This window comes from Cinclus cinclus, chromosome 14, assembly GCF_963662255.1.
Source record: "Cinclus cinclus chromosome 14, bCinCin1.1, whole genome shotgun sequence".
NCBI classification, from domain to species: Eukaryota; Metazoa; Chordata; class Aves; order Passeriformes; family Cinclidae; genus Cinclus; species Cinclus cinclus.
In genome coordinates, this window is record NC_085059.1 from 5,601,502 (window position 1) to 5,616,447 (window position 14,946).

Genomic DNA, 14,946 nt, shown 5'->3' on the forward strand with positions numbered 1-14,946 from the left:
CTGAGGACAGACAGCAAAGAAAGGATCTGCTCAATGGCTGACCCAGGGGGTCAGAAGGGGGAAGGAGGACAGGTCTGGAGAGCCCTGCCACCCAGGGCTGGTAAACTCAAGTGGGCACAGACTCTGGTGTTACCCCCATGCTTTCCCTGGATCCAGCCAGCCCGCCCTGAGGGACCAGCACTGCACTCACCAGTCCCCTGGCACTGCCACCAGCCTGCTCCCCAGAAGCACAAGGACCTGCCTCTGCCTCCCTGCAACCATGGGGCAGTGATGGGCCAAACTTCGAGCAGCATCTTCCTACAAAATTTTGGGGTTCCCTTTTCCCAATCAGTGGAGGCTGCTGGGGCCACTTGGATCTGGTGATCAAAGCAAGTGCCTGTGTCCTCAGGGAAGGAGCTGTGTGGGGACAACCCAGCAAGGGACCTGTGCAGCAAGGAGCTGCCTACATTAGGCATGGCTGGGGTGGACAAGGCTGTTTCAGGGACAGCCCCATCCCCACCCTGGGTCTTGTCCCCTTGATGTCACAGAGCAGACTGTGCCACCCGCCCTGGAGCTGCAGCCCTCCAGGGTGGGAAGACAGTGGCTCCCCAGGATGTGGCAGGAGGAGGTTGGCACTGCTTGCTGCAGCCAAGGAACTCACAGAAGTGGGCACCCCACCCCTCCCCTGCACCTCCCCCCAAGAGCACACACCTACTGCACCACAACACTGCTTGTTTTCAGTACAATTGCTGCTGACATGCGTCCCCTGCCCAGGGCAGGGCATTGCACTGGGTGATCTTTAAGGCCACCTCCAACACAAACCTTTCTGTGACTCTGATTCTATGTGCAACTCCTCTGGTGTTGGCACTACTACCACAGGCAGCAGCAGTTCCTTTTTTTTTTTTTGATTGTTTTTCTTTTGCATTCTGTCCTCAAATAACAAGAAGAATATTCTGAGTACACCACCCAGCAGTGCTTCCAAGATTGATTTGCCTCTGGTACGTGGATACTGCTTGTGCAGATTGGGTTTTCAGTACTCCTTTATGCTTTTACTGGGGAAACTGCTGCATGTAAGGATTTGTCTGGATAAGTGGAAGAAGGTGAAGTCTCCCCACCTGGTCTAACATTGATCCATTGGATTAGACACTATGTGCTCTGGAGTTTCCTGCTTAAGGAATGCATCTAACATTCCACGTAGTTACTGCATTGCTCAGGAGCAAAAACAGAGCTAAGCACAGTCCAAGTGCAGAAAGTGGAGAACTGGGTCAGGATTTGTGTTCATCTTAAGCAGTGCGCAAAAATTCTCTCCTTCCTTACAGAAAGGACTTGAGGAGCTCTTAGAAGATTTACAGCATTACAAGAAGCTTAGAACTGAACCTATCACATTTTCCTCTAATGGGAAGCACTTTTCTAAGATCTGCTTCAGGACAAGTGAAGGAACCCTGCATTCACCTGTCACTGTTGCTAGCCCTTCTCTGCAGCCCTGAGCAAAGCCTGATCTCTCAGGTGACCACCTGCCAGAAGCAGCAGAACTAACCCAGAAGGAAAACACCATAACAGAAGCAGGTTCATACCAATAAAAGGCTCACAAGTGGCAGGGGCAAGGACTCTGCAGACATCTGTGGCTCCAAACCCTCCCAAACCTGCCTGCACCCACGTGCTCAGTACGTGACCCTGGGGAGATGCATCACTGGGCAGGGCAGCAGCTACTGAGGACAAGAACATACAGCCCTTTCCAAAATTCTCACACACAACCTATAAATGCTGTTTGCCTTTTATTGAGTATTCAGGTAAATATTTCACATTAATACAGGCTACATAAAGTAGAGCCACTATACGACATGAAATTTACTCAGCTTTTCCTTTTAAATCTGTAAACAATTATACAGGTATTTGCCACCCTAAAAGGTTGAAATCATGTCATCAGCTAGTTCTCTGCTGCATACAAGGAGCATTCAGTAGTGTTTAGCCAAAAGCACTAGTTTTGTTTGATTTTTAAGTTTCAAGTGGCTAAACTAACTGGAGAACAGAATCAGTTTGTATAGGTAAGTCAATTTGTTCTTATCCAATGGGCAATCAAGATTCCATTGTTACAGCCCACAGAAAATTGCTTAGTTAGGCACATGAAAAAAATCCCCAGGGTTCTTCAAGGTCATAAAGATTCCCAAACCAGGCTAAAAAAAGGACAGACCCCCTTAAATCAGTTGACGTACTTGAGATGCATGTTTCCAATGTGAGGTGCCCAGGTGCCAGGCCAAATCTACAGCAAGAAATAAAAAGACAAATCTATTATAAAAACAAATAAAGGTTCCTTTAACAGTGTTTTACCACTGAGGGTGAGCATAAGGCTTCCCTCAAAATACAACCAGACTGTCCAAAGGCAGGAGCTCTCCAGCTCTGGCCAAGGTCTGACTGACAACCTGCAAGGTGCTGAGTATGGATATAAACCCTCTCACTTGTAACAGTCCATTACCTGGCTGAGCAGCCTTGAAATGCTGTTTGTTTTACCTGCAAGGTTTGGTACCAGTAGCACCACGGATATTTTATGAACACACACACACTGTAGGGAAAAGTCATGCAAACAATCTCAATCCTAGTTTCAAAGAACTGCAAAAACCAAATGTGTCACCCAGCCAAAACTGGGTATCACAGCACCAGGTAAAAAGCCCCGGGAAAGCACAGGTGGGAAAAGGCAGCCACACTACCTGCTGAGCATCAGTACATTCTGTTGAGTTCTGGACAACTTTGATCATGGGATTCCAGGCAGGATCTGGAGTATGGAGCCCATTAAAGAGGGGCCCTCCTGGGCCATCTGCCAGCTGGGGGTGCGAGGGTATCAGAGTGCCACCGTACATGGAGATGGGCAGGCCCTGAGGGGACAAGAGAGCACTGGTGAAGGGTGGCTGTAGGACCAGACAGAGCCAGGTCACCTCCAGAGGTAACGTGCCACTACTGGCAGGAATCTCAGCACTGTCAGGGAATGCTAGGGCAGAGTATGGAACACAGTGACTTCAGAGCTGGGCATTCCAGGCAGCTTAGCCATTTTTCTGAACTTACACCTAGCAGAGGCTGCAGCACACACAGAGTTTTCAGATAAGCCCACAAAGCCAGGCCAGCAGCTGAACACTGTTACCTCAGTGTTCCTTCTTTCTGCAGCACAGGACAGCTGCAGTGCACACAGTGCTGCACTGAGCTGACCAGACTGGGTTAAGATTTTCTCTAACTCCTAATGGCCATCTAAAATAATTCTGCCTGTTCAGAAAGAGCAAGTTACAAAGCAGCTTTTTGCAATTAGAAGACTTCTCTTCCTATGTGTGGATGGCTCTGCTTTGCTATGCAGAGGCCAAGACCACATGCTATGGCTCCTTCTGAAATGTGCTGGGAGTCCTCTCCTCCTGCCACTTCCCTAAGGAAGGCATGGGGTATTGTGGCCATGATTTGCGCTGAAAGCATTAAGCAAACTTGTTATCAACCTCAAGAGCTGGGCAAGCTTTGTGAAACATTTCCAGGAGACTGAGCTTCTGAGAGATGAAACACTGCAGAGTGATGAAGGCCTTCAGCTACTGACCTGAGAATATCTGCAACCTACAAACTCTGGCTTTGTTTAGACCTGCCTCCAGGCTTGGGCACCTTTTCTGGTCAGTTCTGGGATGAAAGAAGAAGGTTCAGGACTGGGGTGACAAGCAGTGGCAGCAGAGGGCACACACACACACACACACACACAGGGTGAACAGGCAGAACAGGAGATGCAATAAAGTCAGGCCCTGGTCATTCCAGAAGTCCAACTCTCTGTAACTTACTTTAGAAAAATCCACAAAACTATTTGGCATAGGTTGGTGGAAAATATTCGAGGGAGCCACTATTCCAGAATCATCTCTCTCCATTGGCTGATGCTGAGAAAACGTGCCTGGGTCCGACAGCTGCTGATGCATTGGATGACTTCCCATGACAGGCTGAGACCAACCCGACAAACCTTCTGCAAAGAGATTAAAAATGATTAAATTCACTGCAGACACTCGAGTAGAACTCAGCAGCTGCACACACCTAAGCACCCGAAGTGCCACCCAAAGGCACCCTGAAAACACACAGCCACAGAGGGATCTCAGGTATCCAGACAAGGGTGGAGAAGATGGGGACTACCACAACTGCGAGTTCCACATGTCCACTGCAAAATGGCTAAAATCCAACAGAGCTCCCAACACTACCTGTAAGCACACACAAGCTTTTCTTGAAAACACACAGCAATGCTGAGACATGAGTTAACCAAAGTGTGGAGGGCTTCACTGAAGCATGTAACAAATGCAGGACTCAAACGTTTGTATTGAAAGTTACCAATGGAAACACTCTACACCTCAAATGCTGCACCTCCTCCTTTCCACAAAATCCAACTACCAGGAAACTGAACGTAAAACTTCAGCTGTTTCAAAGTCATTCTTTGGGAACCAAGGCTGCCTGGAACAGAAGTTATCCCATACTGTTCAAGAGTCATGAGGAAATCAATGCAAAACCCAGCATCCACAGCTCTGTGTCCCTGGGTGCATCAGCTGCACCTCAGCTGACACTGTAAAATGTGAGTGGAACACAAGAGAGAAACCTGGGCAGAGGGAGCCAAGAGTCAGGTCTGGAAACAGTCCCCTTAACAGATAAGCTCTGCATCAGAGGACTCTGTACGAGGTCTCTGCACCATTTCAGGCTCACATGTGCCTGGTGACTTGACCCAGGCTGAGAACCACCAGCAAAAGGAAGGCAAAAACCACAGAACTCAGGATGTTCTCCACAGACCGTGGAGCTTTACTCCTCCTCTCCACCCCTCCTTTCCAGCACAGTCCTGCTGAGACCCCGGCAGTTTCCCTGCAGCACGGGGGACTCACCGGACACGCTGTTCACTCCGAAGGACCAGATGCCACTGTGGCCCACGGGGGCTGTGAAGTTGGTTCCCAAGGGCGTGGGAGTGACGGAGCCTCCCTGGCGGATCCTGGCGAGCCTCTCTGTCCCGATGGGAGGGGGCACCTTCCGGTCCTGCGTGGCGTTACCCGTTTTTGGCTGGCCCAAGTTAGCAGGTGCAGAAGCAGCTGAGAGGGGTGAAGATGATCCTGAGGAAACTGATGGAATAGGAGATTCACCTGCTGAAGAGAGTATTTCTCTTGCTTAATTACACACAAAGTAGCAAGTGTAAATGCCAGCCCCTTTATATCCCCAAAGCAAATGATAAAATGTTTTAAAGGTTTTTTTTTTTTTTTTTTTTTTTGGCAAGCATTCTTCAAGTCTTTCACAGAAATTCTGTCTAGGAATTATTTTAACTCTAAAATCAACATTATAACACAAATGCTTTCAGCCATCAGAATCATGATATTCTCATGACATAGCAGTGTATCTAAATTAATTACAAGAAAGAATAAGAAACATGGAAGAGTTTCAGGAAGAGGTGAAAACATCAGCCAAAACACCATAAATATCTAAAGAGCCTGGTTTTGGTATCTACCACTTCCAGCAGAAGAGAAATCAGACAGCTTCCCAAAGCCACAGGTGTGACCCAAGAGCATGAAGTCCTGCCAACTTCAGAAGCGTCACTGACTCTCCTTGGGAAATCCAACTTCCTTTGAGCACTCATTTAAACATTTTGGTTCTTAAACTCAGAGTGGCAATGAAGTTGCATGCAGTGACATGAAAAACATCTTCAGCTAAGATTCTGAATCGAAGACCCATATTTTCTGTAAAGCTACTTCCATGTTCTTTCCATTAGGAGTAAAACCCACTGTTACCCTGGATGATGCTTAAAGATTTTGGAACATTTTAAGTATAATTCCAGATCCCAATTAAAGAAAAAATAGAGAAAAAGAAAAAAGAAAGAAAAAAGGCAAATATAACTTCAAACTATGGTAAATATGACATTTTCATCTAATACTGCACTCATACAACTTAAGAGAGGAATCTTTAGCTTGGTGTCATCACCTCTACTCCCCCACAGCTTCATGCCCTCTCCTCTCAAGAGCCTACAGTGACTCATTTTTTTGCCCAAATACACCTTTAGTAATGCTACCAGAACTAGTGGCATGGGAAAAACCCCACAAAATAGCACAGCTTGGGATTTGCACGCCATCCTCACAGCTGCTAAAAGCAATTGGAAAGCATTTTGTGCATTACTGGGTACGTTCCCCTCAAGTTAGAAATCTACTAAAGACAATAGCTATGAATTTATAGTTAACTAAGACAGACCCATGAAGTTCCTACATGAATTTGTTGCGCTTGTCCAAGGATGTGGTGAAAAATGCTGTCTGTTAAAGCTGGGAGTCCCAACAGGCGCTGGCCCTTGAAGGTAAACCCGTGCTCCTTGTATGTTTGCTGAAAAGCCTGTCAAAGGACCTGAAGAAGAAGTTGTAGAGCTGTTGGATGGATCTAGAGAGGGTAAGCCTGAAATAAACATAAATTTGATTAAATATCTCTCTTTGGGAACCTGCTTCAAAGCACCAGAGAAAGCTAGTGCTCCAAATATAATTAAAGCATCTCATCACCTTTGGGGGCATCTGCACATGATAAGGTCATTTTACAGGTGCACGATTCTCCCTCAGAAACCGTAGAGGCATCTCTGGTTTGGCCTCAAGTTTTAACAGAAACAGCCATCTCTTTGGCCACTGAAAGAAAATGGTCTTAGCAGGGAGGGCAGAGCAGGAAACCTGGCAGTGGCCACGATCTTTGCTTACAAAAAGCCACACAAATCCAACAGGGATCCAGGGCTGTGCGAAAATCCCAGGGGAATCCAGCACCAGGGAAGCAGTTCTCTGCAGGATGGGCTTTGCCCTCCCATAGGTACCTTCATGTAGAGATCAGTCAGAGCACGCTGTGGCCACAGAGACAGGGCTGGTGTGGCACAGCATCACTGGGGAGGGGGCTGCTTCCTCCAGGGACGTGTGAGAGGAAGAGAGAGAAAGAGTTCAAAGTCCCACAAAAATTACTAGCAAGGGTGAATTACAGCTTTTTTTATAAGCCAAAGGTTTTAAGTACTTTTCCAAAATGTTGTAAAAGCTCTTATCACACGTTATTACCTGAAAGCAGAAATGGGTATGGCAGTATGTTCACCTGAGTTTAGGGTTTAGTTTCAAGGGCCTATTAAACAAGATTAGTTTCAAAACCGTTTAAACATTTCAAAATGACCACAACCAGGACCAGCCTATGTTGCTGCAGAGTGAGGTTGAAGGTTATATGTACACACACCCCACCACAAAAAGCAGTGCTGCCAGGCAGTACCTTAGGTCAGAAACTAGAGGGGCACCTTTCAGTGCCTGGATAGTTCCTGAAAGCCAGGTTTTCCCCCCAGTATTATCAACTGAGTCAACCTGATTTACTCCTTCCAGAATTGCCAGATCCAACCTGCTCACATGGACAGGAATGATTTGTTGGAGCTGAAGGAGGTGCTTTACTCACTACTCCAAAGGTTAAAAACAGAAGTCTCCCTTATAGCCAAGGAGAAACAAATCTCCCTGCTGCTGGAGCATGGGGTGCTCAGCTGAGGGACACCCAGCATGGGAGGACATTCCTGGGGTTGTCACAGCACAAACTCCATGGCTCTGAGGAGGATGCCAGTGCCTGCGACTGCAGTGTGCTTGAGCTGAGTTTGCTGAGTTGCAGCCTGGCTCCAGCATGCAGCTCAGGCAGCCCAGGGCCCTCCCTGGGCATCTGCTGTGGAGCCACTGACTGGACACTCTGGCCACAAACCTGGCAGCCAAAAGGCTCCTGTGGAGACCAATTCCACCCCTCGCCAAAACACCAACTGCCAGCTGGCTGGCAAACCACACAAGATCTGCCCCAGACAGAAGGGTAACAGAGCTGCCATGGGTGCTGCTGGGCTCCCAGACAGAGAACAAGGCAGGGATTGTGAGAAAAGCAGCTCTCCTGCAGGACAGGGATGCCCAGCTGTCTTCTGATGGCTCAGTAGGCTGATGGGTACACAGGTTTTGGATACATAGCTTGCAAAGTGCAGTGACTGAACAGTCAGGAGCACTTCAGCACAGCTGGATATGCTCCATGGGCTGAAGGGAATGTGACAGCCAGAGATGCACAAATCCAGAGCAGTCAGGTCACAAAGAAGACTTCTTAACATTATCTTGTCTTTCATAAAAGTGGATGAAAAACTTACCTCGATATTAAAAATGGCTCTTCTGAACAGTAACTTACCAAATCCTGACTGCAATTAATAAGCTTCCTATTTATGTACTTACCAATAAAATCAGGTTTTCTAATACTAAAACCTCCTGCAACACTATACTTTGCACTTACTTGGGCTATGAACTCAAACTCCTCATTGTTCTCTGAATCCATAACTGACCTTCTGAGAGGAGTGTATTGATCTCACACAAACTCTGCTCAAAATTCAGTTTATCAAAGACCCCGGGCAGATGTTGGTTACTGAAATGTTACCTGCATCTTTAGAGAAAGGGTCACAACACTTGGTCACTCTGTGTGAAACAGAGTCCAACCATTTCATGCAGTTCCATACTCATGTGCTGCTTCCTAAGCTGGCATACTCCAAGTTTTTGATCCTTTTAAAGAAGCAAGGTCTCAAACTCCTTAAAATGCAGAAGACAGAAGTAACAAGCAGATTTCTTTTAGTCTTCTCCACAGCCTCCTTTCAGGTTGGGCTAAGTCTGTGCTCAACTACAAACTGCCAGGACAAGAGACCTAAAAATGTGAGACAAATAGGCCATTTCCAGAATGGATCCTCAGTCAGTGAGATCTGCAGAGATATCTGTGCCTCAAAGGAACTGGTGAATCAGAGAAAACTCAAGCTGCAGCTGAGCTCACCCACGAACAGGAAAAGCAAGCTACCTGAACTTGACCCTGAGGTGAAAACTTGTTAAGAAAAAGCTGGTTTAGTGCACAACCAAACTATGTTAGATCTTCACCAAATAAATTTAGAGGTGATCCCTTAGAAATGTTGATTCGTGGAAAAATTTGCCATGGGCCAACTGTGCAAGAGAGGCACAAAATGCAAACCTCTGCTCCTTCAGGTGTCGTCATAGCTGAGATCAGAGGATGGGTGTCCACCTGCTCCAAGGCCATTACCAACCCCTCTGACCACACAGAATTGCCAGGCCAGGCCCTGGCTGCTCCCTGTCCACTGTGCTGCTGCTGACCAGAGCATGAGCAGTGACCAGCCCTTCTCTCCCCTTCTCAAAATCTCATGAACCCTGTCACCAAGCCCTGTGGAAATAGCCATGGAAGTCCCCAGTTCTGCCAGCCTCAGGGGCTGAGCTGAAGGCAAGGTCCATTCCCCTGGGACAAGGGGAATGAGAGGGGTGGACAGACCCTACTTAGCTCTGAGGGAAGGCAACAGAGAACTCCTCAGCCTACTGTACTCACTCCTTTTCTCTCTATCACACTTTCCAAACATCCTCAAGCTCCTTGAACCCTGGGACATCTAGATTCTGGAACAAAATCAGGATGAAATAAAATGACATAAAATGAATCAATTAAGGACCTGACTAATCAGTTGTCTCCAGCTAGACAATTTTAGCAGCACACTACCTATCTGCAGTTTTTCCTCACTTGGCAATATCCTAATGAAATCCTAACTCAGGAAAAGTGTTCTCTCCAAATATTTTTGAGCTTCAGTTGAGAACTTTGCACATATCTCCCCCTAAGTCAACTGTGTGAGTTTTCCTTGGCCATCTACCTAACCTTTCTAAGGGCAGAAACAGATTTAAACTCTTTTCAAAAGACTTACAGTCACTTAAGGATATATAAAGTACAAAAGGATATATAAAGTAGAAATATAAGACATTTTCTCCCACTACAAACAGATGATCTTAACATAAGGGAACAGCAAAATACTTTGCTGCTGTAGGAAGTCCCAGTCACCCATGTTTGCACATGCAGGATGCCAATGCCAGGGTAATCAGCAGATCCCATTTGCCCTAAGTTTCCTTTCCCAGGAATTATTTCAGCAACAGCCAATCCCAGTTTAGAGCACTGCAGAGGAAAAGCTGAGCCATTGTCAAGTGGCTTCTGAGCCTGTTGGGGGTCTGGCAGCTCTTTATTAAGAGTCTCTGATGAACGAAGTCCAGTTACTTCATCTTACTAACCTGGTTCTGCTTACTACACTGGGGCTGGATGTGGCACAGAATTCAAGGTGTGCCCTCCCTTTGCAGAACTATACAGCCCAAATTCAACAACTGAGAAAACTACAGTCATAGCAAACACCCAGTTTTGTGGTTAAAAGCCAGTCAGAGAGAAGTGCTCTGGTTTGCACATTTGTCAAGCAACTGAGACGAAAGGGAATGCTGAACACCTTCTTTCCCTACCATCACATCTTCCAGATGCTCCCTTCTCCTTTAATCTGAAAGTCAAACCGCTTGACTTGTCCCAGCCCAGCATTCAAGTCCTGAAGCTTTAGCCCAAATACACAACATACACTGTGTGGGCAAGGATGACTCCAGAGCAAGCTCTCCAGATACCCAGCTCCAGGGCACCCCACAGCCACCATGGCAAGGACAAAGGGGTGGCACAGAATAAATCTCTTGAGGGTCCCTTCAAACCAAATGGGTGCATTTGGTCGTCTGCAACATAGTTTGAACACTGAGAAAATAAAAATCCTGCAGGCAGAGCACAGGACGGGCAGGGAGCTCAGTGTCAGTGCTCCTAACACATTTCAAACAAATCCAGATGTGCTAGTACTGCTATACTGAACTTCTGAATAAAAGACCCCACGCAGTAGCACTCCAATCAGCTCTACAAAGCAATTTTAAAATCCCAGAGCCATATCAAGAACCAAAAGGCACAGAGAGTTTACCCTTACTGAGTCAAGCTGGAGTCTCACATACAATATGAAGCACCTGCATGCAGTCATTGCTGCAGCTGGAACCTCCAGGAGTCCTCAGGTTTGGTGTCACCCCACACTGTGCTCCATTCCAACACAAAACCTAAAATCAATGCTACACTACAAACAGGTGGGAGCACTCCTGTCTCACAGAGAGGACAAGCAATGCAACATCTGCAATATTCCCAACACACCTAACAGCCCAGATGAGCCGAAGAAAAAAAAATCATGTACATTTTAAAGAGCACTTGGAAAAAAAAAAAAGGCCATCCTCATTACATGAGCGCTCTCCGACTGTCATTTGTAGACTACTTCTCCATCAGTATGATGATCAAAGTGCAATGGCTGGAGAAATAATTTTGTCCAGAACATGACCTTACTCACTTACCTACAGGACTGGTTGAAACCCGTTGGGAAGGTGGCCTGAAACCAGGAGCCTTGGAGTTGTCGGGATGGACGTTTTCCACATGTCCTAGCACAGAGTTATTCAGAAAGGTAGACTGAACAGTGAAAGACGGGTCAGCTCGGGTAGAGAGTGGACAGTCTCCCCATGCTTGGTTAGCTGGCACCTGGTTGCTATCAAAAAGACTACTAAAGTGATTGAAGAGCGTTGCTGGCCCAAAGGCAGGAGGCAATGATTTGTTTGCTGGGTTAATGTGCATCTGAGAACCGTTCATAACGTTCATGGCTGACGAAAGCTGCACTGCAGCAGGTGGGCCTTGAGAAGGTGTTAAAGGAACTTGATTCGTAACAAAAATAGACTGAGGATCTTGATGGAGGTTTGCATTTGGTACCACTGAATAGAAAGAACCTCTGGACTGCATCCTGTGAGTAACTCGAGGTGCTGGTACAGCTACTTGAGGTAAGTTACTGTTGTCCTGATTATCTGCAACGACCGACCTGGGCGACGCTAAGCTTAAAGGAGCAGTTTCTGAGCTGGATGAAAAAGGCATCGACATGGAAGGGCTGATCTCAGACATGCTGGTCGGCAGAATTTCATCTTGGGCGTTGCCGAGCGGTGCGGGGCTGCTCGCCGGGCGCGTCTCGGTGCCCCCTGAGCTGCTGCTGGCTGGCACGCTGCAACCGCCTGCGGCTGAAGCTGGCGGGCACGCGCTCGCGGGCGGCTGCTCGGGGGCGGACACCTTCTCCTTGGGTGCGGAGACAGCCGAGAACGAGTCCGCTTTCAGGGCAGAATGCTGCGCTTGCGGAGCAGGAGGCGGCAGAAACGCTGCGGGCGCTTGCCCGTTGTTTGGGGGGGCAGAGGAAGCTGAGGGCAGAGTGCTACAGGTGCTCGTCACAGTCGAGATGGCTGTCGCCGCAGCGCTCGTCTTGGGGACGCACGTAGCAAAGAGCTGCTTCCTGACCGAGGAGGGAGTCCGGTTACTGGTCACACACAGAGGCTGGGTGGAAGCAGCTACAGACGAGGCCGTAACGGGACAGCTGGACGTAGCTAACCCAGGAGACTCCGTCTGCAGAACGTTTCCATTCTGACTACCTACACGATTCGAACTATTATGCTTTGGAGAGCTGTTCGTGCTGCCAGGGTTAACTGGTCTCACTGGGAATGGTCCCCAAGTGTTTGGCGAAGGCGAAAAGGTTCCTCCAAATTGGGCCATAGGTAAGCGAGGGTGCCGGATCTGTTGCATAGTTTGGGCAGCCAGCAAGGCAAAATGAGGGTGAGAATAAGCGAGAGGAAGAGACACTGGAAAAGATGAGCGCACGTTTGCTGGGACATTCTTGTTTAATTTGTTAGGAGGCTGGAAAGTAGATAGTGTTGATGACTGCGATGTGACCAGGGGCGGTGCTCCGAGAGGGAACGAGTTCTTGTTGGAAGCAGTTGCAGTGCTGACTCCAGATGAAAAGTTTGCGTGGATTGATTTGGTACTTGAAGCAGGTGTTCTTATATGAGTTTTAGGAATCAGGTCTTCCAGTTCCTTGGCAGGATCTTGAATAAGAGCATTGATGAGTTGCACTGCGTATCGCGTGGACTCTGTACCTCCCCTAGAATAAACACAAAGATTTATCTTCTGCAAAAGGAAACCCCGCTTTGCGCAACACTCCGAGCTTCAGTCTTACACTGATCTGTAAGTCTATTGTGAGTTTACTGCAGTAAGTTATTTCTTGACGTCTGTGTATTTTAAGGATTATCTTTGAAGTCGACTGTCAGCATAACTTGGTAGCAGTAATGTTTGTTCTATTCTAGAACAAAGAAGCTGAATAGATCCTGCCTTAGAAAGCAAACAAACTTTTCAATAAATGACACTGTGGACTAACTCAAGACTTTCATTTTGAGATACTGTACCTTATAGTGATCATTCTCTCTCCATTCTTATCTTTTTGCTTATCCACATCAATGTGGGCACCAGTGACATCTTGAATTGCTGTGATGTTGCACCCACCTCTTCCCATTATTCTAGATACGACAGAAGCTGGGACTGATAATTTCTTTGACCTGTATCACAAAGATCAGAAATCTGTGAAATGCATTCAAACTTCAAAGACAGACAAACCCCCTCTGCTGTCTGACAATGGCTGAAGTAATATTCTTAAGGGCAGTAAGTGGTTTTCTGCTGACCCTTTCTTCACCCTTTGGAACCTCTCTCAAATTACTCATCATGCTCAGTGCCTGACAAGGATTCTCCAGTAGCATTTATTCCACAACTACTGTAACACAGATATATGAGCCTCACACTACTTCAGAACCCCTTTTGGATTTTATCTTATCTTGGGTACCTCTCCAAAGCGACACAAATCCTTAGCTTATCAACCTGAATTTACACAAGCAGCACTGCTTCAGATGTAAAAGCCCATGGCTTAACTACTTTGACTGTTTATAGCAAGGAAAAGGTGGCTTTCCAGTGTTTTCCCAGTGATCAGCTCTGTAACACCACTTACATCCACAACCTTTTAGTATCCACCTCTTTCAGACCTCGAGACCTGGAAGGGCAGCATCACCAATAAACAATGGTGGGGGAAAGCAGGTGAAGGTGTGCAGTGCTGTGATTTAGGGAGCTGCTGGAAGCCCCTGGGATGGGAGCCTGGACTTGCAGAAGCAGGCTCGCTGTCAGGCCACAATGCCGTCACCAGAGTCAGGCAGTTCAGGGTTTTCCTGATTCCCACGGTATTGGGAACTGTCTGAACACAAGCACTGCTTTCACACAGACCTCAGCTGAAGTCTCTGGGCCACCACTGTCCCCAGATTTCAGGGTGTGTCAGACCTCTTGTACCCATAAGGTGCTTTCAGGTATGCTACTGATGTGTGCTGGCTTGATGCTGAACAATCAGAGGGGATCCAAAGGGGTTTCAGAAATCACAGCACTCACAGGTCCCCATCACCCTGTGGAAAGGCTGCCAGCTTCACCTAGCTATTCCAGTCTTGGAAACTTGTAAGTATCTGCATCCTCAGGGAACTGTTTGTCACTTAACAGGACTTAGAAGAAACCCGTTTAAACATCTAAATGCACGGAAATGTTCTAAAGCAACACCTCATGTTGCCAAGGTATTTTTACTTTCCCCCATTCCTGCCAGAACAGCACACTACAACCCTTCCCATCCCCAGAATCCCCAGGGCATGCATCCAGCTCTATCCCAAGGCTGTTTCATGATTTGCGTTTTCTTCCCCACATCCACCTTCAAGGCTCACCTCTCAAGACAAACATCACAGCTACTCCCTCCCCAGACCAGAGCTCCATCATCACCTAAATTTCAAGAGCACCTGCATTGCTCACAGGGCTCCTGACTGCACCTTGGTCTGCTTCCACCCCAGCCCACTGGGGACCTCTGCCAACCACTCAAGGAGGTATTTCACTTCCAGGAGAGCCCACCCTAGTGCCCAGTTCCCTCCCACCCATCATCCACAGCTGTCTCCCTCCCTCCCTCCCAAGGCTGATGGTTTTGATCTAGAGAAGTGCTTCAAAAGTACCTTTTTGCTCCGGAACAGCAGCGCCCTCCTCTCTGCAGCTGAAATTGCTCAATTGGTGTTGGCTGCAGAGTGTTGCTGGGGGGAGGATCTTTCAAAACTCTGCCCACTTGCCTGTCAGGGGCAGAAGGGATGCTTGCATTGGTTACTTTGATAGACATCCCTTCTTGCTGGGGGTCACTCACAGGGAGAGGGAAGAAGAATTCTTGTTGAGACAATGAGAGGCTTTAGCAAA

General features: G+C 47.5%; 1 protein-coding gene across 11 annotated transcripts in view; it reads right to left on the bottom strand.

Annotated features, from left to right (window-relative positions):
• ANKHD1 (ankyrin repeat and KH domain containing 1) overlaps window positions 1-14,946 on the bottom strand; it is a 101,076-nt gene that overhangs the window by 1,458 nt on the left and 84,672 nt on the right. The window contains exons 29-36 of one of the 11 annotated variants that reach the window (XM_062502319.1): window positions 14,715-14,825; window positions 13,095-13,244; window positions 11,181-12,793; window positions 6,196-6,390; window positions 4,851-5,105; window positions 3,780-3,955; window positions 2,685-2,849; window positions 2,193-2,239 (exon numbers count right to left, since the gene is read on the bottom strand). In XM_062502319.1, the coding sequence (XP_062358303.1) occupies window positions 2,193-2,239; window positions 2,685-2,849; window positions 3,780-3,955; window positions 4,851-5,105; window positions 6,196-6,390; window positions 11,181-12,793; window positions 13,095-13,244; window positions 14,715-14,825 (2,712 nt within the window). Of the gene's footprint in view, window positions 1-2,179; window positions 2,240-2,684; window positions 2,850-3,779; window positions 3,956-4,850; window positions 5,106-6,195; window positions 6,391-11,180; window positions 12,794-13,094; window positions 13,245-14,714; window positions 14,826-14,946 lie in introns of those variants that run through there. The other 10 variants (XM_062502322.1, XM_062502318.1, XM_062502317.1 and 7 more) reach the window with 10 other exon arrangements.